The following is a 22,900-nucleotide window of genomic DNA, read 5'->3' as shown; positions in this document are numbered from 1 at the left end:
AAGTTTTCCCTGCTATCTGCCTCTTCCTCCCTATAAAGGGAATCTAACTTAAACACTCACCAGAAATAATGTATGGCTTTAGTGTCTGTGCTTCCATCCTAGTGTCTGCATGAGGTTTCAGGTTAAGAAGGTGTTTTTTAATGATATTTTTGAGATATCTGTCTAAATGTAGCTACCAATCAGCAAGCGCTACCCAGGTGCTGAACCAAAAATGGACCGGCTCCTAAGGTTACATGCTTGCTTTTTTAAATAAGAGAATGAAGAAAAATTGATAACAGGAGTAGATTAGAATGTTGCTTAAAACTGTCTGCTCTATCTGAATCATGAAAGATTAATTTAATCTTTAATAGTGTTAGGGTGCCTTAGCTGTGAGCATACTGACTTTTTCACACATACATTTACTTGAAAGCTGACATGTTGGGCCTATGGTTCTTATCTGCTGTCAGAATCCAAACATCATAGAAACAGATTTTAACATTTGTGGCTGACTCTTAGAGCCTAGCAAAGTAATAACAATACTGGTTTAGATATATGTAGCATTCTGGTTAGTGATGACTGTATAGAAGAAGTGGTCCTGCAAAAGACCAGTCTGTTTTATGTGTAGTCCCTAATAAAAAAAATCCTTTTAGTACTGTGCCATGGCTGCCTTAGGTGACACTAGCTTTTTTTAGAATTATTTAGACTTTGTGTGATTACTTATTTAAATGAAAAAATAAAGATAACCTAACATTTTTTTGTATTTTTCTTCTCTAGGAGTGATAGCTCTTTCAGGTTCTTTGTGTTTTTCTTTGTCTACATCTGCCAGTTTGCTGTCCATGTGCTTCAGGCAGCCGGATTTCAAGGTTGGGGAAACTGGTGAGTTTAATTAGATCAAACTGATGACAGAGAGAAAAAGACAGCTAAAAAGAAGTTCAAACAAAGTTTGTAAGAAACCTTTATCATACCTTGACCTGTCCAATTGGCGCTCACCAATGAAAACTGCCCTTTATAGGTTAGTAAAAATCCTCGTTCTCCTGTCTACCATCCTTTTTTTTTTTTTATTACCCTGACCTGTGGGCACAATGTGCAGTTGTCAATCTTCAACTGCAAGATGCATCTGATGTAGTCTACTACTTATACTCGTATTGCTGTGTTTGTCTATAATATATTCTATATGATATATATTTACAGTTACTGCCCCCAGGTTAACCAAACAGAATACCTTTCTAATATAATAGTACAAATTTGTAGACTATTTGATTTCTTTCTAAGATTACGGATAACTTAACAAGACATTTAATACAATTAAAATAAACTTTTTTTAAATTAAGAAGGGTATTCTTCTAAATCATTGAGGCACTGGGCTCTGTTAATTATGGTTTACCATAACCTACTTCAATAACAAATTCCAGAGCAAAGAGGGCGTCCCCATATAATGATCAAGTTAAATTAGTTTTGTTTTCCCATGGGTTTGGTTAAAGGGACTTGAAAACAAAAAGTAAGGTGCATGATAATGTACATTCATATCTGAGAAGAATTTTACATTAAATGCAGCTTTTATATTGTAAAATTATATTTTTCTTTTTTTTTCTTTTCACCGATTTCCCTGTCCCCCAGAACAAAAGGAACCTTGCTAGCCAATCACACACTAATACACATATATGGCATGAACTCTGCACATGTGCATTTAAAGGGAATTTAAGCCCACATTTTTTATTTCATGATTCAGATAGAACATGCAATTTTGAGCAACTTTCTAATTTACTCCTATTATCAATTCTTCTTGCTATCTTTATTTTAAAAAGCAGGAATGTAAGCTTAAGAGCCGGCCCATTTTTGGTTTAGACAACATATGTGCTTTTATCAGGTTAATATACTAAAATATGATCTGTCCGACGGCGCTAACTGCCAATACCCAAGCTCCTATAACAATTGGGTCTCTAGATACCCAAGGGAGAGTCTAAAAGATTGGGGATGTGTTTAGGAGCGCCTATTAAAAGGCTGGGTCTAAAATGAAGTGTGTGAAATGTGATATGTCAGCCCAATAAAAGGATCTTAAAATTACCCAAATTGACAAGTGTAATGTACCATATAATTATCAAGTTTAATATAACATATAGTTATCAAGTTTAATATAACATATAGTTATCAAGTTTAATATAACATATAGTTATCAAGTTTAATATAACATATAGTTATCAAGTTTAATATAACATATAGTTATCAAGTTTAATATAACATATAATATCAGCAGGTGATCACAAGTTTAAAAAGCTTAAAAGTATATGGATCCATAATACTTAATAAAAACAATCCATAATGACATAATTGTAGGTTCAATAACAAAGAAAAAAAAGTCAAATATAAGAATAAAAACAATAGAGCAGTGCACAATATGATACAGTGAGAGATTACTGTATAATAATGTTACAGATTAAAATATAAAACAGATATGGATTGGAGGTTCTAAGAAAAAACAATGAGAATAAGGGTCGTGGAACCAGGGAAAAAAGTATGTGTGATTATGCCAAAAAATATATATATGGTTATATCAAAGGTAAAAAATGTGGAAGTCCAAAAAATAAAATAAAATTTAAAAGTTTATGATGTATAAGTCAATTGCAATATCCTCGTGATCCAAATGTAAATCCAAAATCCTGTGCATCAATTCAAATGTGAAGAATCCAGTGTAAACAAAACAATGTCATAAGCCAAACAGTCAAAAAGCTGTGAACACTAGTTAGCAATAGTATATGCAAACAGACTTCATAAAAAATGTGTGATATAAAAACCAAAAATAAAATCCTGTGAAAAAATATTGTGAAAAAATATATAAGAAGATCCAATCCCTGTGAAAAAAAGAAGAAAGAAAGAAAGAAAAATACAACATAGGGCAGTATTGTTTAAAATAAGCTTACAATAATAGTAATAAAACTCACCATATATGCCAACGCGTTTCGGCCCACCGATAGGGCCTTTTTCCTCTTCTTCTTTTTTTCACAGGGATTGGATCTTCTTATATATTTTTTCACAGGATTTTATTTTTGGTTTTTATATCACACATTTTTTATGAAGTCTGTTTGCATATACTATTGCTAACTAGTGTTCACAGCTTTTTGACTGTTTGGCTTATGACATTATTGTTTTGTTTACACTGGATTCTTCACATTTGAATTGATGCACAGGATTTTGGATTTACATTTGGATCACGAGGATATTGCAATTGACTTATACATCATAAACTTTTAAATTTTATTTTATTTTTTGGACTTCCACATTTTTTACCTTTCATATAACCATATATATATTTTTTGACATAATCACACATACTTTTTTCCCTGGTTCCACGACCCTTATTCTCATTGTTTTTTCTTAGTACCTCCAATCCATATCTGTTTTATATTTTAATCTGTATCATTATTATACAGTAATCTCTCACTGTATCATATTGTGCACTGCTCTATTGTTTTTATTCTTATATTTGACTTTTTTTTTTCTTTGTTATTGAACCTACTATTATGTCATTATGGATTGTTTTTATTAAGTATTATGGATCCATATACTTTTAAGCTTTTTAAACTTGTGATCACCTGCTGATATTATATGTTATATTAAACTTGATAACTATATGTTATATTAAACTTGATAATTATATGGTACATTACACTTGTCAATTTGGGTAATTTTAAGATCCTTTTATTGGGCTGACATATCACATTTCACACACTTCATTTTAGACCCAGCCTTTTAATAGGCGCTCCTAAACACATCCCCAATCTTTTATCAGGTTAACCATACCAGTATTTGCGTAACTGTATTTACATATCTACCTTTGTGTTTATTATGTTAGTTGCATAGGTGCCCTGTACACATTTTTATATATTTTTGTAATTTTGTACTTTCAAATTGTGTGTTTTTTGTTCTCTCACCAACAAATAGTTAAATTTGTTTATTTTAACTATGTGTTTACACTACATCACTACATACAAGTATGTCATTTGTTTCTTTTCTGTTATTTCTATTTTTTTAATACAAATGTTATTAACCATCGTGATTCTCTAACTTTTGTATACTAGTTTGTGCTTTAAATCAAGCCCCATTCCAGAAGCAATGTATTACATTCAATTAGTAGTGACCAATAGCATATCAGTATTGTTCTTAAATAAGGTGACAATCAAATTGAACCTCAGTCTATGAGTAAGGCCATCTGTCCGAAACATGTCAGACGTTTCTTTCTGATTATTGTTCATGCTTTTTTAATTGGACCATTAAAGTTGGACGTTTTATTCAGCATTAGACTATTTTGCGTTTTTTCCTATCTATTTGATTTCCTTTTTTTTTTAAATATCTGGGACTATATTCGGAACATTATCCAAATTGCCTTACATTTGCCTGGGGCAGTTCAAACAGTTCATACAGCTCAAGTGTAGGAGCGGAGATCCCAGATTATCCACCTCAGGATTGGCAGAGCGTTAGTGAATACGTCCTGGACGTGTTGGGCGGCGTGCTTACCTGCAATCACAGATGGAATGAGGACGAGGCTGTTTTCCCCGTATTCAACAAGCGCGGTGTCTAAGAGGGGCTGAGCCATTTCCCGTGTACCTGTGTCTTCTGCAGATCCGTGAGTCCCGTACTTCCTCCGTATAAGGAGTAGAGGTATTTACTTGTGCCCACTAAAAAAGCTTTGCCATTTAGCCTACCGAGCTCTGCAACCTGGAGGTCTTGATCTCACATATGACAATTGTTATTTTCATGCTCCAAGGAAGAGCGCACAGTCTGTGATTTCTTTTTCTTGTTCCCGTGTGTGTATATATATATATATATATATATATATATATATATATATATATATATATATATATATATATATCAGGGCTCAAAATTTACGGTCCTAAGCTACTAGCCATGCCAAAAATGTTACTTGCCACTTCTGATCCCACCCATCACCCGCCCACTGCAAACCCAGGCCACGCCCACTCACCCGCCCACAGCATACCAACATCACGCCCACTACTTCAACCCTTCTTTTCATATGGTTTAGCCAGTGCAGTAACTTTATTTTTTATTTTATTTGATAACTTAACAAATAATTACATACATAGAATAAATTGGTATGGTAGAAGATGGGAGGTCATGTGTGCCAGTGAGGGGCATGTATGGGCTGGGGCAAAAACTTGTTTCAATTTGACACACAGAACAGGCACACCACACATGCAGACACAGAACACACACACAGAGCAGGCACGCCACACATGCAGACACACAACACACACACACAGAGCAGGCACACCACACATGCGGACACACAACACACACACAGAGCAGGCACGCCACACATGCAGACACACAACACACACACAGAGCAGGCACGCCACACATGCAGACACACAACACACACACACAGCAGGCACACCACACATGCACACACACCACACACATACATGCACACACATACATGCAGACACACACCACACACACAGAGCAAACACACACAGAGCAAACACACACAGAGCATACACACACAACACACACAGAGCATACACACACAACACACACAGAGCATACACACACAACACACACAGAGCATACACACACAACACACACAGAGCATACACACATACATGCAGACACACACATGCAGACACACAACACACATGCAGACACACACATGCAGACACACAACACACACACATGCAGACACACAACACACACACATGCAGACACACAACACACACACATGCAGACACGCAACACACACACATGCAGACACACAACACACACACATGCAGACACACAACACACACACATGCAGACACACAACACATGACCACTCAAAAATAAATCTTGCAGAGTATAGGATAATAGTGCACAATTGTGGAGACCATATCTCCAGAAACTGTAAAAGTGTTTACACACACATTCTATAACACAGATTTTGTACACACACACGGTCTATACCCACAGAGACATATTCTGTACATACACACCTACAAGTTGTGTTTGTAATTCATAAACAAATTGAGAATATTTAGGCTTTTACTGCATCAAGACTCTGCTCTGATTAAATATGTTGTCAAATATACTATTTAACTGCAATTAATCAGGAAAAGCTACAGTTTGGATTTTACAATCAGTTTACAATATTATTCTTAATAAAAGTCCTATCCGGGTTTATAAAATTATTGTAAAGTGCTCTAATTTAGTTTATCACTGATCATTGCATGCTTGAATCCCTAATGCATAAGAGATTGTCCACGTTCATTCCATTTCTCTGGTAAATGCAAACATGGTAGAGTGAATTATTGTGTAATTATATCAAAGTAAAAATATTGCACATTTATTAGTGCCATAAGCTATAGCTCGTTATTAAATTAAATTTTTATTAAACCTCTCAATCTTTATATTAAGACATTGAGTCCAGTAATAGAACTGGTAATATTTGGGAGGACTCATAGTGATGGCAGCAGGAAGTGTTAAAATAAACCTGCTCTTCATATAGCACAAGGAGCTGGGTGCTCGGTTCCTCTGCCCCTATTGCTTTACATTTTGTCACCATCAGCAATGCATTTTAAATAGAGCGGACTTGGATTGTCTGAAATATTCAGGCTATTTCAGTCATCTTAGTCTTTCTGTGTGGGCTTTCGCTAACCTTACAAGCAATGTACATTACCGCTCTCTTCCTCCAGGCTGGGTTCATCATGATTCTCCGAAAGTCAGCTTGCCTAACGGGAGCTCATAAGCCCCGCTCCCGCGGCCTCGTCCCCCGCTCCCGCGGCCCCGCCCCCCGCTCCCGCGGCCCCGCCCCCTCCCTCAAAAAAAAAGTTCCAACAATTTTTATTTTTTTTTTTAAATGTAATTTATGTAAAATAATAAAAATAAAAAAATCCTTAGTGCTGCATGATGGCAATGGTGGCGGGCCCTCGGTCAGTCCGCCCTGCCGAAGAGAATCTCTCAAAGAATGACTCAACACACCGCTGAAAGAGTGACAGAGTGTCACAGTCACCGATTTACACGCTCCACCACAAGCTGCAGCACAGATTAGACTGACACTCTGTCACAGAGAGCACTCAACAGTCACCTAACTCACTTGTCAGAAGTAGTTGCTATCCTCCTAGACTAGAGACAACACACGCACTAGCCGCAGCACGCAGAGTTGTCACAGTGACCAATAATATCGTTTTAAATAAAAAGCCTGCATACATCACCGTGAAACACAGCATTTAGATATCCATGCCCAGCCTCTGCACGATGAGCCTGCAAACCCTACATCCACCACTGGTCCGGTCCAGACTCCACTCGCTCAACTGCAGTAATAATTTGAATTGACCGCGCTCAGCCCTGCATCCTGACCTGATCAACACACAGTGAAGTGAGAGTGACCCGGCACACCCCCAACCCCAATCAACAAGCATGAAGGAAGGGTAATGTGAGGGATGGCAGGGGGTAGGAGACGGTCTGGAGAGACTATCAGACAGTGGCGGCTCTCTAATTAGGCGGCTACTTCAGAGAGTCGTCACTGTCTGAGAAACAACATTAACTAGGGAACTAGTGAGCCAGATCTGCAACATACTAATAGAAGCAAGGATAGAAAAAACTTACTTGCAACTGCATAAATTTCACTCGCAAATTGCGAGTTGGCGAGTGTAATTTTTGGAGCCTTGTATATATGTATGTGTATGCATATGTGTGTTATATATAAACAAACATAAACATTTATTGGTATAAACATTTTCGGGGTGCCCGAAAATGTACCAATAAATGTTTGTTTGTTTAAATCCGGTGGCTCATCAGCTTTGGTGTATGTGTGTATGTATGTGTATATATGTATGTATGTATATATGTATATATATGTATATGTATATATATATGTGTGTATATATATATATATATATATATATATATATATATATATATATATATATATATATATATATACACACACACACAGGTGGCCCTCGTTTTACAATGGTTCAATTTACAGTTTCAGAATAACAACCTTTTTTTCCAGTGATGTGACTGCTATTGAAAAGCATTGAGAAGCAGTGCATTTATTAAGATAGCCAGTAGGTGGAGCTGTCCACTTGTGTTGCAGCAAAGCCAAGCAAGCTGAAATTGATCAGTTTAACCAGACCTGAGCTATCGAGCAGATTTCAAAGGAACTAGATCTTCCTGTCTATAAATCAGTCCAGATTGGAATGCATAGAAAGAACTGTTTGCAGAAAAATGCAAGTGAAGTCTGTGTTGTGTGTAATTTTATTAGGTTTATAATGCTGTTTAGCAAATGTTTTTGTTCATTTAACTTAGTTTAATTATATCATCAGTGAACAAGTGCCCCAGAGGCATGAAACGCATATGATGTTACAGGAGGGTGATGTTCCCCCTGTTTTCCTGTTCTATACATGATTTTATCAAGCTGCTGTATGTGGTTTATGTTTTTACTACGCTAACCAAATAAAGGACTGTTTTTACTTATCCTACCTTTGGAGTGCCGAGGAGTTTGTTTTCTTTAGTTTTATTATATATTCTGTGTTGTGTGATTATTTTATTAGGTTTATAATGCTGTTTAGCATTTAAAGTCTTCATTTCAAAGCTTTAAAAATAATGTATTAGGTGTTACTTATGACAATTTTGAGAGGGGCCTAAAACCTTACTCCCTCACTTCCCATTGACTTACATTATAAACTTTGTTTCAATTTACAACGGTTTCGATTTACAACCATTCCTTCTGGAACCTAACCCCGGCGTAAACTGAGGGCTACCTGTATATATGTATGTGTGTGTGTATATAATACACATACACACATATATATATGTGTGTATGTGTGAATATATATATATATATATATATATATATATATATATTGTACTTCATGCACTCACTGCCAACAGTATGTATTCATAGATGCCCGGGTGTCTCCTCCCAAATATGCACACAAAACTTTCAAGTATGAGGGCACCCACAGGACTTCCACAAATATTATTTATTCAAACACAAAGGATTTCCATCCAAATATAAAGTCGACGTTATTACTTAAGCCTTTATCAAGACAATCTTTGTTGTATCAGTTCAATTTCTCAGCGTGTCAAATGCCATTATAGAGCTGCATGTTCCATAGTAGAAAGTGCACTCTCACCTCTTATAGCATCAACCGGGATGAAGGCAAAATAGTAACTATCTCCAAGCAGGCATGCACACTCGATTTTTGCATTTAATGTTCAAAAAGACGTGACGTTTTGGGGGATCTCGCCCCTTCACGAGATTGCTCTATTTCTGCATGCCCCACGAGTGGATCACTGCAGAAATAGAGTTGCAGAGTTACCGATACAGACAGGACCACAGCGGTGGTGCCGATCGTTGGTGGCGTGGTATTGTTTGGAAGGAGGCAAGTGGGAGGAGAGATATCGATCTGGGAGGGGGTAGGGTAATGAGGGGGAGCAGCTACACTACAGAAAAAATGAAATACATTTTTTTTTAAAAAAACATACAAAATTGGGGTTTATTGGTACTGGCAGACAGCTGCCAGTACCTGAGATGGCGGCAATAGTTAGAAGGGGGGGCAGGGAGGTTAGGGGGGATCCTACACTGCAGAAAAAAATAATTATATATATATATATATATATATTTATTTTTTTTATTGGCAGACTGTCTGCCAGTACCTGAGATGGGGGTGACCGGTGGGGGAGGGAAGAGAGCTGTTTGAGAGAGATCAGGTAGGGATCAGGGGGTGGGAGGTTGTGAGGGTCATCTCTAAACTAAAGCCTTTTAAGATACCTGATTAACCCCTTCACTGCCGAGAATAATAGAAGTGTGGTGCGCAGCTGCAATTAGCGGCCTTCTAATTACCATAAAGCAATGGCAAAGCCATATATGCCTGCTAATTCAGAAGAAAGGGAATCCCAGAGAAGCTTTTATAACCATTTGTGCCATGATTGCACAAGCGGTATATAAATAATTGAATTGAGAAACGATATTTGATCGCATTTGGCGGTGAAATAGGGGCATGAAATATACCAAAATGGGCCTAGATCAATACTTTGGGTTGTCTAAAAAAAAAAAAAATATATAGTTTTGATAGGTAAATAAAAACAAAAAACAAAACAGGCTCTATTTCTGTTTAAATGTAGTGATGGCAAAAATGCTCTGGTCTTTTGGGGAAGTCTTAATGAGAAATTACCAGTCCTTAAGGGTTTAAAGCAACATTCTGCTGCTATTTGTTCCCCTTTAATGTGTTTTACCTGTATGAGTGTAGTAAATTATTTACAAATTGACCATTTACCTATCTTTTGCCATTTTTAAATATCTACCTGTTAAACCACCACCTATACTGCACTATTCTCTATAGAAAAGCTTTGTACACAAGAGGCAGTAGTACCAATCAACCTCCAATTGGGGGTTGGGAAATAGTCCAACAAATTCAAAAGGATGTTTCTATAGCTGCATTGAATATATGCAACTCTTATCAGCTATGTGCCTGAGTACTTTGTTCCTTTAATTAGATGAGATGTATATAAATAAAATTTCAGGAGATAAGTGTAGAATTTTAACACCTGCATGTTTGTAACATACACTGTGATGCCATTCTTCTAGAAGCCTGTATTATTACACCATTGTCAAACAAGATGTCCCATCCATTTTGTTTTTATGCAAAATTTTTTTACATCTGCCCACATCAGAGATGTATACAAGCTCCCATCCAGATAAAGTTAACAAGACTGAGCTGCTCCAGAAAGGTGATTGCAGAAGGTCAGAAAGAAAAGTTCCAGAACACTGCAAAAGGATGCTCACAAAAACACTCATAGGCTAGACGGTGAGGCACAGTACACTTTGGGGGAAGAGATTTCTAGAAAATCCAGAATCATCTGTAGGTGAAAGATACACTCCAATGAAATTGATGCATCAATAACTTTTATAACATAAGTGGAAGAAGAAAATCATTGCCAGACAAAAAAACAGTGTTCTACTTCCCTGATGTCAGTCTATTTTCCATAAGAAGATGAGGTGACATTTGTTGCTGTTAACTACAAATAAGAGGCCTGTATGGGTTTGTCATGTACAACATCTATTCGAAACTATGTTCATCTTCACTTGATTGATAAATAATATAATAGGTTTTCTTTTAGTAAATTGGTCTTTGCGATTGACTGGTGGTAATATTGCCCTAATTTTTGTATAATTTTACATCTTGCAAAAAATGTGATTCTCCCAATGGATGATTAGAGATTCCACAGATAATAGAGCCGAACATTTTTGTGTTAAGGTGTAATCTTTTACCCTCTGCTGGTTGTCTTCTGTAAGCCTCAGAGAGCAGCATGTTATTTCGCATACTATGGAGCGCCAGAAGTCATCCTCTGCCCACTGCAGACTTCATCTAGCGGTCTGCATCAGATGTGATAAAACAGTAATAAATGTTTTGTGGAAATTAATGCTGCCCTTGTGCCAGGGCCAAGTAATCACCAAACATACTATCTCAACAGGATTTGCTAAAAAGTGGAGTATTAAAGATATATTAAATAGTCTGAGATTGTAATATAAAATGTGTAATTATCTGTAGTTAGTAGCAATATACTTTTAGTTCCTTTTTCCTGTAATTTAACTGTGAAAATTTAGTTTTTTTTCCTCTCTAAATACCTCTGAGTTCCTATAAAGTATTGGGTGCTGCCATGTTTGAATGTACGTTTTCTCTTTCTCCTACGGAAAACAATAAAAGATATAAACAGGCAATAAAAGACTGCAAACAAGGCAGACCGTAGTATTTGTTGTAATTACCCAGTCTCTTATTGCTTGTTTTATATCTGATCTTAAGTTTTATTTATTTCTCTCTTCTGCTGAGGACAATTAAGTTCAGATATGGTCCCCATTAGGAAACCATCGTACTTTAAAGAAACTAAACCTTTGTACGTCTGTTATGAATATTTAAACAACTAATATAAATGTTAAAAGTACATCTACATAATATCCCTTTTAAGACACCAGTATTTTAAGCATCTCTCTCAGCCTTGGGGGACTCAATAAGACTAGGTGGCAACAAAGAGAAATAATCCAGTAGAAAGGTTTGCCACCTGTTTTTCTCTCCGGGAAATACATATAGTAGATGTCCTCACCATAAAGATATATTTCCCTCTAGCTTACATTTCCTCTACCCCCCCTTCTCCTCCTCTGGGTTCTGTAAAACTCTACAGGACAAAGTAAAGCATCAGTTGTTAGGTATAGTGTCCTTGGTCAACCATACCTTCATTCCCTTTAACAAAGTAATTGAATAACAAAAAAGGAAGGAGTCTGAAACAGTGATATTTCAGGCTTTTGGGTTTTCTTTCTTTTCCCTGTTTAAAAGGTCAGTCTTCATTGGTGAGTGTTTCCTAGAGTTATGAACCAATATATTAAAATGGATGTTGAATTCAAACTTAAAGTGAAGGTAAACTTTGATGAATGAAAGCCCGGTTTTCAAAAATACTACCGTATTAAAAACGGGCACTTTCATTCATCAGAGTTTAGAAAGCAGCCATTTTGATTAAAAACTTACCTTTGTTTTTTTTTCACAACCAGAGCAGCTTCCCCCACCCGGAGATCCTCTCTTCACACGTCATCAATCACTAATCCAGCTTCCTCCAATCACAGCTTTCCCCCCAGGGGAGTCATTGCCTGAGGCTATGCCGTGATTGGAGGAAGCTGGATTAGTCATTGATGACGTGTGAAGAGAGGATCTCTGGGTGGGGGAAGCTGATCTGGCTGTGAAAAAAACAAAGGTAAGTTTTTAATCAAAACGGCTGCTTTCTAAACTTTGATGAATGAAAGTGCCCCTGTTTTTAATAGTATTTTTAAAAACCGGGCTTTCATTCATGAAAGTTTACCTTCACTTTAATGAAAATGTCATCATTCAATTATTGGATATTTATTAATCACTTAATGTATTTGCTTCTAGTGGTTGGATCACAGCACTAACTGGACTTAATAAAAATATTCCAGTGGGGATAATAATGGTCATCATTGCTGCCCTCTTTACAGCATCTGCAGTAATCTCAATAGTGATGTTTAAAAAGGTAAGTACTTTGGGATGTTTGCATTCTAATTGTAAAGTCTCCAGGGCTGCGCTGTGTGTGTACGTTTGTATGTATGTCTATATCCATTTCTAGTAAATATTATATTTCTTGCAGTAAAAATAATTGATCTAATGTCAGAAGTACAAACAGTAGCCTTCCGTCCTAAAGCTTTGTATCTGAATAATTTTGCTTAATAGAATGTAATATTCTGTCGCATTTTCCCCTCCCATAGTAGTATACTGAGATTTGCAGCTAAACATATAAAATACTTTTGCATTAAAGGAACAATGAACACAATTTTTTTTCTTTTGTGATTCAGATAGAGCATGCAATTTTAAGCAACTTTCTAATTTACTCCTATTATCAATTTTTCTTCATTCTCTTGCTATCTTTATTTGAAAAGCAAGAATGTAAGTTTAGAAGCCGGCCCATTTTTGGTTGACAACCTGAGTTCTTGCTGATTGGTGGTTAGATATCAGCCACCAATAAACAAGTGCTGTCCAGGGTCTGAACCAAAAATTGGCTGGCTCCTTAGCTTAGATGTCGACTTTTTCAAATAAAGATAGCAAGAGAACAAAGAGAAATTGATGATGGGAGTAAATTAGAAAGTTGTTAAGAATTGCATGCTCTATCTGAATCATGAAAGAAAAAATTTGGGTTTAGTATCCCTTTAAGAAGGTTAAATTAAAACTGGTTATTTTGATTTTTTATACTAACAGGAAATGCACATTTGCACAAAAATCATCAGTCAGATTGCTCACTGGCTTCACAGCTCTGTTAAAGGACAGCATAATGCCCTACAAGCATAATAAAGTATTTTTCTTTGCCACAGAAACATGGTTTTTCAAAAACTGTTATACATTTGAGTATAGAAAGGAGAGAGAAAATAAGTTCCCCTAATAAAGTAGTTAGGCTTTGCAGGTACATTCCTGTGCAAGGGACTTCTGCTATTTGACACTTTTCCTTTTGTAATGTAGGTACATGGCTTGTACCGCACAACAGGCGCCAGCTTCGAGAAGGCTCAACAAGAGTTTGCAACAGGGGTGATGTCTAATAAAACCGTACAGACTGCAGCTGCAAATGCTGCCTCTTCAGCTGCAAGCAGCGCTGCCCAGAATGCTTTCAAGGGGAACCAGATATAAAGGGGAAAACTGCTGCAAATCTCAACCACTGCTCTCATCTCTACCATCATGCTTTCCCTCTCCAGTTTTTACTCTACCCACAGAAGACCTCAAATTGCACTTGTCAAGTGTATTTCTTACATTTAGCCCATTTGCTCTCAGCAATCTGATGGGCACTTGCTAGTGAAGCCCCTGCATTAGGGGCAAAGACGTGCATGGGTTAAAACACTAAAGCTGATGGTTTTTCATCTCCCCTTCCACTACACAGTTCTTTTATGAATCAAGTTATGCTTTTTTTTAAGGTAGCCCTTTTATGTTATGTATAAGATTACTGCAAATGATGGTACTGTACTAACCTAGAAATTATTAGGGGTGTGTGTGTGTATATATATATATATATATATATATATATATATATGTATGTGTATATATATATATATATATATATATATATACACACACACACACACACATTTGTTTTCTGTAGTAATTTCGTTAAATTCGGTACACTGTTTAAGTACAGTAGAATGGTCAGTCAGGATATTTGTAACTGCTTGAATATGGCTGTTATAACAGCCAATAACACGGAAATGTGAGTGAAGTAAATGTTTTTCTCTTTAGAATATTCACTCTAATAGAATTCACTTTGTTATACAAGCAAGACTTGTATATTGAAGCAGAACTCTTAGCTTAGTCTTTTGTGTGACTATAGACTTTTACTGAAATGTTGGTACACTACAATATCTGTTGTAGAATGTTTAATGCAATGTACAGTTTAAGTAGAGGTTTAAAATAGAAAGGAAAACAGTGTTGTAGTGTGGATACCCATAGGTTGATTTGTGTTAATATTCTGTCCTTAAACACATCCATTTTTTTTTTCAGATTTCTTTATATTTGATGCAGTGTATTGTTTGCTTTTAATTTAGAACTTCTTTTCATACTGTAGGTCAATTGTTTTCAACAGTTTGAGTTTATCGTATTGATATAGTGTTTGCTACTTTGCTCGTTTATTTTGTTCTCCTTATTAGTGGCATAAAACTGTGGTGAACAGAGACATCCTCTGAGGTAACAAGGCTGTCCACTTTATCAAGGCTCTAGTTACTTCCTTGCAGTATTCAACAATATTACCCATCTCATAATTTAATACCACTCTTCATGTCCAGAGGCTTATATCTCCCACACTCACACATGAAATGACAGTCCATTTATAGCCATGCTTAGACAATCTAGTTTCTACATGGTTTCTTATTAAGAAATATTCCATACCATGTAAACTCATTACGCTCACAGTATCAGAGAAAATGCCAGCTGATTAGTAAAGCTGACTGTATTTTTTTTTTTTTTTTTAAGTTACAATTTCAATAAATCAATTCAGATTATTTTTTTTTTAACCATTATTTTTTATTTTATTTTTTTAAACGCTTGCTGTTCATTTTCTCCTATGTATTTTAGCCAACCATATTGGTTTTACATGGGCTGCTATAAAAGCAAATGTTTCATTTTTTTTATTATTTTATTTTAAACTTATGTTTAAAACCCAAATTAATTCAGTCAGTACTGGAGAAAGACCTGTTAGTATGCACATTCTCACAATGACTGTGGGTGTTGGACTACACATTTTATATGCATTGCTGGAGAATGTAATGTGCAAGGAATTCATTGTAACAGAATGTTTGAAGTGTTTGTTGCATACTGGCGTACTACATACCACAAAAAGAACGACCTATTGGGAAGCATTGGACTTTTGCTTTATAGGTGTTTGGTAGAAATACATCACTGGCAAGTAAAAAAAAAAAATGCCCTTGGGCATTGCAAAAAAACAACCTATGCAAAGTGCGTTTTATTTAATGATGTAAGAAACTAAACACCAGAATTGATACAATAGTGATTTTTTTACAGTAGCATATTTTCATTACATTTATCACCCTGCGTCATTAAACTTGATTTCAGGGCTTCAGAATTGCTTACTGGTCCTAGAGAAGCTGTGCATAGGTGAGATATAAATGCTCCTTTGCACTTTAGGAAATACATTTTGTAAGTTGATAAGAAATGTAAAGCAAATTAGCCTGAGATTATTATGCAGATGTAAATAAAAGTATAAAGTTTGTCTCGATAAAGCAATGGGTGCCAACTCCTCTGTGGAGCCTAATCGGGGACTTCTGTAAGTGGGCCACTAGAGTGTGCAGCCAATGATCCTGTGGAATATAGCAGCGCTGACTACATCTGCATTTCCACGTTTAGCATTAAGTGTAAAGTCTGCAATTGTCTGATCTAAATTACAGTTAAAGGGATCAAAATAAATAATGAAAATATATTGCATTTTTTTAACTTAATATAATTAACATTATATATTACAATCTCAAAGTGTTTAATGTCTCTTAAGTAGTAGAAATGTAAGTGATTCTTACAACCATAAAGAAAGCATAAGACGTAAACTGAACATTTAGCAGCTTTATCAGCGTTAACCGTTCTGCATGAAAGCTGTTCTATAAGCTTGCCCTGTTACACAAGTAGGAACTGGTGTTCTCCCAAAATGACCGACCTTAAAAAACCCAATATCAAATCTAGAAAACTGTCCTGGAAAACAAACTATAGTCACTTTGCTCCTAAAAGGCCGAACAATCTAAAACCCACTGTATTGTGTTACAACTAAAATTCATTTTAATGCACTAAATATTTTATTTTAAATTTGCATTATTGTAGCTCCGTGAGATCAACGTTAGACACTGGAATGTCTGCACTCTACAATTTTTTTCTGTATTTTTAAAGCTTGCATTTTATTTATCTGAAGGATGTTTGTATATTTTGTAAATGACTGACTAATAATCTGCCATCACAGTAAAAATAAAAATCATTGTCATGTACAAAGGTATTCTTTCCCACTCTGTGTTGCATGTCTGAGTAGTTCAGATGTTTTGTATATTTATTGTATTAACACAGAGTGTCATAGAATAAAATTAATATGTATGGATGTGAGTTCTTGTGTTTTTTTTTTTTTTTTTTTTTTCAATTTCTCTTCCGATTTGGTAGAATATTTCAAGTGTCCCCCCAAACCGTAAACAGAATAAAAAAAATATTCAGATTGCTTTTTATCTAGAGATTTAGGTTAATTCTGCCTAGTGGACTGTTTACCTTACCGTCTAAAAAGTTTGTCAAAGCTCCACCTTTTCCAAAGGCACAAGTGTTATCCCTTTTTTTTTTTTTTTTTTTAAATAAATGTTGATTGGAGATAGGAGTTTTACATTACAGAAATCACAGTACAGGCATACCTTGTTTTATTGTGCTTCGCTTTATTGCTGTTTTTACTAATTGAAGGTTTGTGGCAACCCTGTGCCGAGCAAGTCTGTCGGAGCCATTTTTCCAACATATAAACACACAAATACACATATATACACAACAAAAAAGATTGACTCACTGAAGGCTTAGATGATCATTAGCATTTTTTTAGCAATAAAGAACTTTTTAATTAAGGTATGTACATTGGGGCTATTTTTAGACATAGTGCTATTGCACACTTAAAGGGACACTGAACCCAATTGTTTTCTTTCATGATTCAGATAGAGCATGATATTTTAAGCAACTTTCTTATGTACTCCTACTATCAATTTTTCTTCATTCTCTTGCTATCTTTATTTTAAAAGCAGGAATGTAAATCTTAGCAGCCAGCCCATTTTAGGTTCAGCACCATGGACAGCGCTTGCTTATTGGAGGCTTACATTTACCCACCAATAAGCAAGCATAACCCAGGTTCTCAACCAAAAATGGACCGGCTCCTATGCATCACATTCCTGCTTTTTAAATAAAGATATCAAGAGAACAAAGAAAAATTGATATGAGTAAATTAGAAAGTTGCTTAAAATTGCATGCTCTATCTGAATCTCGAAAGAAAAACAATTGTGTTTAGTGTCCCTTTAATAGACTATAGTTTAGTGTAAATATAACTTTATTTCTAATGACACGGTGAGTCCACAGATCATCATTAATTACTGTTGGGAATATCACTCCTGGCCAGCAGTAGGAGGCAAAGAGCACCACAGCAGAGCTGTTAAGTATCACTTCCCTTCCCACAAACCCCAGTCATTCTCTTTGCCTCTAGTGCAAGGAGGAGGTGAAGTAATTAGCTGTCTGATAAAGATTCTTCTATCAAGATTTTTTTGTTTTGAAGTCTGAGCAAGCTTGCTCTGATCTTCCATCACAAGCTGGGTTTAGCTGTACCATGTTAGTCTCTTCAGTAGGGCTGTGGTAGCTTTTAGTCAGTTGGGAACTTGTAAAGGGTGCTTTGCTGAGTTTTCCCTACGTGTTGCTGCCCTGGTATAAAAAACCTGAGTAGGCTTACTCTCTCTTTCTTTTTACACAGGTCCCTGTGAGGAGTGGCATCCTCTCATACTTTGTCAGACGACTAGAATGTAGGTAAGTGCTTTTTGTTCTTCTGGGGCTGGAAGGCTGGCACTGAAGGGGTTAAAACCCTCTGCTCTTAATTGGGACAAATCCTTGTGGATGTTTACGACAGTGGCAGGCACACTATGCATGAGACATGGAGGCTGTTCTCTTCCTTCTCAACACGGAGTTAACTACCTGTGGGACTAATTTTTATTTGCAAGAGGCTGTCAAGGGACTGTTAAGAGTGTGTACGTGGGACCATTTTTTAGGGGCTTCATAGTGTTATACATCATGATGTGACGCAGTGTATTTTCCGGAATTTCCATGCTCCGCTATACGTTTCTCTTATGGGAGCTGTGCGAGGGTGTCAGTGTTTCTTCTACTAGATACGACGAATCCATGGATTTATCCTTGTGGGATATTATCCTCCAGCTAACAGGAAGTGGCAAAGAGCACCACAGCAGAGCTGTCTATATAGCTCCCCCCTTGACTCCACCCCCCAGTCATTCTCTTTGCCTACACTAAGTAATAGGAAGAGATAAAGTGAAAGACGTGATAAAATTATAGTTTTTAATTTCTTCAAGCAAGACCGCTTTGCAGCGGTTCCCATTAGGCATGAGAGACATCGATGTTGATGGGCGGGGCCTATTTTCGCGCCTCAGATGCGCAGTTGAAATGATTATACAGACAGCAAGCTCCAGCTCCAGTGGGCCTAGGCTGCAGATTTAGACAAAAAACGAAGGAATAGTGTGTCTTACAGATCCCTGAGGGCAGGTAGGTGCCACAGCAGAGCTGTGGCGTGGTGCAGGGGGTTGATTATTACTGTTCATAAACGTTTTTGAGTAATGTTTTTTTCTATAAAGGGTTAACTTTTCCTTACTTGTGGTACAATCTTAGCTGACAAGATTAAACACATATATGCTAAAATTGTGATATTTACTATATTTTAAGACAGTTTTTGAAAACTTGTATGCTTTTTTACTCTTAAAGGCGCAGTACCGTTTTTTCAAATTGTTTTTTTCTCCTAAGTGTATCCAGTCCACGGATGATCCATTACTTGTGGGATATTCTCCTTCCCAACAGGAAGTTGCAAGAGGATCACCCACAGCAGAGCTGCTATATAGCTCCTCCCCTCACTGCCATATCCAGTCATTCTCTTGCAACTCTCAACTAAGATGGAGGTCGTAAGAGGACTGTGGTGTTTTATACTTAGTTTATTTCTTCAATCAAAAGTTTGTTATTTTTAAATGGTACCGGAGTGTACTGTTTATCTCGGACAGTATTTAGAAGAAGAATCTGCCTGCGTTTTCTATGATCTTAGCAGAAGTAACTAAGATCCTTTGCTGTTCTCACATATTCTGAGGAGTGAGGTAACTTCAGAGGGGGAATAGCGTGCAGGTTTTCCTGTAATAAGGTATGTGCAGATAAAATATTTTTCTAGGGATGGAATTTGCTAGAAAATGCTGCTGATACCGAAGTAATGTAAGTAAAGCCTTAAATGCAGTGATAGCGACTGGTATCAGGCTTATTAATAGAGATACATACTCTTATAAAAGTGTATTTTAAAACGTTTGCTGGCATGTTTAATCGTTTTTTACATATTTTTGGTGATAAAACTTATTGGGGCCTAGTTTTTTCCACATGGCTGGCTTGAATTCTGCCTAGAAACAGTTCCCTGAGGCTTCCCACTGTTGTAATATGAGTGGGAGGGGCCTATTTTAGCTTTTTTTTTGCACAGCAAAAATTACAGACACAGACATCCAGCTTCTTCCTGCATGATCCAGGAATTCTCTGAAGGGCTCAAAAGGCTTCAAAAGTCGTATTGAGGGAGGTAAAAAGCCACAGTAGAGCTGTGGCAGTTGTTGTGACTGTTTAAAAAACGTTTTTGTCATTTGTTATTCCGTTTTTGGTATTAAGGGGTTAATCATCCATTTGCAAGTGGGTGCAATGCTCTGCTAACTTATTACATACACTGTAAAAATTTCGTTAGAGTAACTGCATTTTTTCACTGTTATTTCAAAATTTGGGAAAATTTGTGTTTCTTAAAGGCGCAGTAACGTTTTTTATATTGCTTGTAAACTTGTTTTAAAGTGTTTTCCAAGCTTGCTAGTCTCATTGCTAGTCTGTTTAAACATGTCTGACACAGAGGACCCTACTTGTTCATTATGTTTGAAAGCCATGGTGGAGCCCCATAGGAGAATGTGTACTAAATGTATTGATTTCACCTTAAACAGTAAAGATCAGTCTTTATCTATAAAAGAATTATCACCAGAGGGTTCTGTCGAGGGGGAAGTTATGCCGACTAACTCTCCCCACGTGTCAGACCCTTCGCCTCCCGCTCAGGGGACGCACGCTAATATGGCGCCAATTACATCAGGGACGCCCATAGCGATTACCTTGCAGGACATGGCTGCAATCATGAATAATACCCTGTCAGAGGTATTATCTAGATTGCCTGAATTAAGAGGCAAGCGCGATAGTTCTGTGGTTAGGAGAAATACAGAGCGCGCAAATGCTGTTAGAGCCATGTCTGATACTGCGTCACAGTATGCAGAACATGAGGACGGAGAGCTTCAGTCTGTGGGTGACATCTCCGTCTTGGGGAAACCTGATTCAGAGATTTCTAATTTTAAATTTAAGCTTGAGAACCTCAGTGTATTGCTTGGGGAGGTATTAGCTGCTCTGAATGACTGTAACACAGTTGCAATTCCAGAGAAATTGTGTAGGCTGGATAGATACTATGCGGTGCCGGTGTGTACTGACGTTTTTCCTATACCTAAAAGGCTTACAGAAATTATTAGCAAGGAGTGGGATAGACCCGGTGTGCCCTTTTCCACACCTCCTATATTTAGAAAAATGTTTCCAATAGACGCCACTACACGGGACTTATGGCAGACGGTCCCTAAGGTGGAGGGAGCAGTTTCTACTTTAGCAAAGCGTACCACTATCCCGGTTGAGGACAGTTGTGCTTTTTCAGATCCAATGGATAAAAAATTGGAGGGTTACCTTAAGAAAATGTTTATTCAACAAGGTTTTATTTTACAGCCCCTTGCATGCATTGCGCCTGTCACTGCTGCAGCGGCATTCTGGTTTGAGGCCCTGGAAGAGGCCATCCAGACAGCTCCATTGAATGAAATTATTGACAAGCTTAGAACGCTTAAGCTAGCTAACTCATTTGTTTCTGATGCCATTGTTCATTTGACTAAACTAACGGCTAAGAATTCCGGATTCGCCATCCAGGCGCGTAGGGCGCTATGGCTTAAATCCTGGTCAGCTGACGTGACTTCAAAGTCTAAATTACTCAACATTCCTTTCAAGGGGCAGACCTTATTCGGGCCTGGCTTGAAGGAAATTATTGCTGACATTACTAGAGGCAAGGGTCATACCCTTCCACAGGACAGGGCCAAATCAAAGGCCAAACAGTCTAATTTTCGTGCCTTTCGAAATTTCAAGGCAGGAGCAGCATCAACTTCCTCCGCTTCAAAACAAGAGGGAACTGTTGCTCATTCCAGACAGGCCTGGAAACCTAACCAGTCCTGGAACAAGGGCAAGCAGGCCAGGAAGCCTGCTGCTGCCCCCAAGACAGCATGAAGGAACGGCCCCCTATCCGGAAACGGATCTAGTGGGGGGCAGACTTTCTCTCTTCGCCCAGGCGTGGGCAAGAGATGTTCAGGATCCCTGGGCGTTGGAGATCATATCTCAGGGATATCTTCTGGACTTCAAAGCTTCTCCTCCACAAGGGAGATTTCATCTTTCAAGGTTATCAGCAAACCAGATAAAGAAAGAGGCATTCCTAAGCTGTGTGCAAGACCTCCTAGTAATGGGAGTGATCCATCCAGTTCCGCGGACGGAACAAGGACAGGGATTTTATTCAAATCTGTTTGTGGTTCCCAAGAAAAAGGGAACCTTCAGACCAATCTTGGATCTAAAGATCGTAAACAAATTCCTCAGAGTTCCATCATTCAAAATGGAAACTATTCGGACCATCCTACCCATGATCCAAGAGAGTCAGTACATTACCACAGTGGACTTAAAGGATGCCTACCTTCACATACCGATTCACAAAGATCATCATCGGTTCCTAAGGTTTGCCTTTCTAGACAGGCATTGCCAATTTGTAGCTCTTTCCTTCGGGTTGGCCACTGCCCCGAGAATTTTTACAAAGGTTCTGGGCTCACTTCTGGCGGTTCTAAGACCGCGAGGCATAGCGGTGGCTCCGTATCTAGACGACATCCTGATACAGGCGTCAAGCTTTCAAATTGCTAAGTCTCATACAGAGATAGTTCTGGCATTTCTGAGGTCGCATGGGTGGAAAGTGAACGTGGAAAAGAGTTCTCTATCACCACTCACAAGAGTCTCCTTCCTAGGGACTCTTATAGATT

General features: G+C 37.4%; 1 protein-coding gene across 1 annotated transcript in view; it reads left to right on the top strand.

Annotated features, from left to right (window-relative positions):
• Nucleotides 1–17,109, top strand: part of SCAMP1 (secretory carrier membrane protein 1) — an 83,538-nt gene extending 66,429 nt beyond the window's left edge. The window contains exons 7-9 of the mRNA XM_053701375.1: nucleotides 754–855; nucleotides 12,900–13,017; nucleotides 13,995–17,109. Of these exons, the coding sequence (XP_053557350.1) occupies nucleotides 754–855; nucleotides 12,900–13,017; nucleotides 13,995–14,159 (385 nt within the window). The 3' untranslated portion in view covers nucleotides 14,160–17,109. The remainder of the gene's footprint in view (nucleotides 1–753; nucleotides 856–12,899; nucleotides 13,018–13,994) is intronic.
• Nucleotides 17,110–22,900: the final 5,791 nt, after the last annotated feature.

Source organism: Bombina bombina, chromosome 2 (genome assembly GCF_027579735.1).
Source record: "Bombina bombina isolate aBomBom1 chromosome 2, aBomBom1.pri, whole genome shotgun sequence".
NCBI classification, from domain to species: Eukaryota; Metazoa; Chordata; class Amphibia; order Anura; family Bombinatoridae; genus Bombina; species Bombina bombina.
This window is presented reverse-complemented; position numbering and strand designations above follow the sequence as displayed.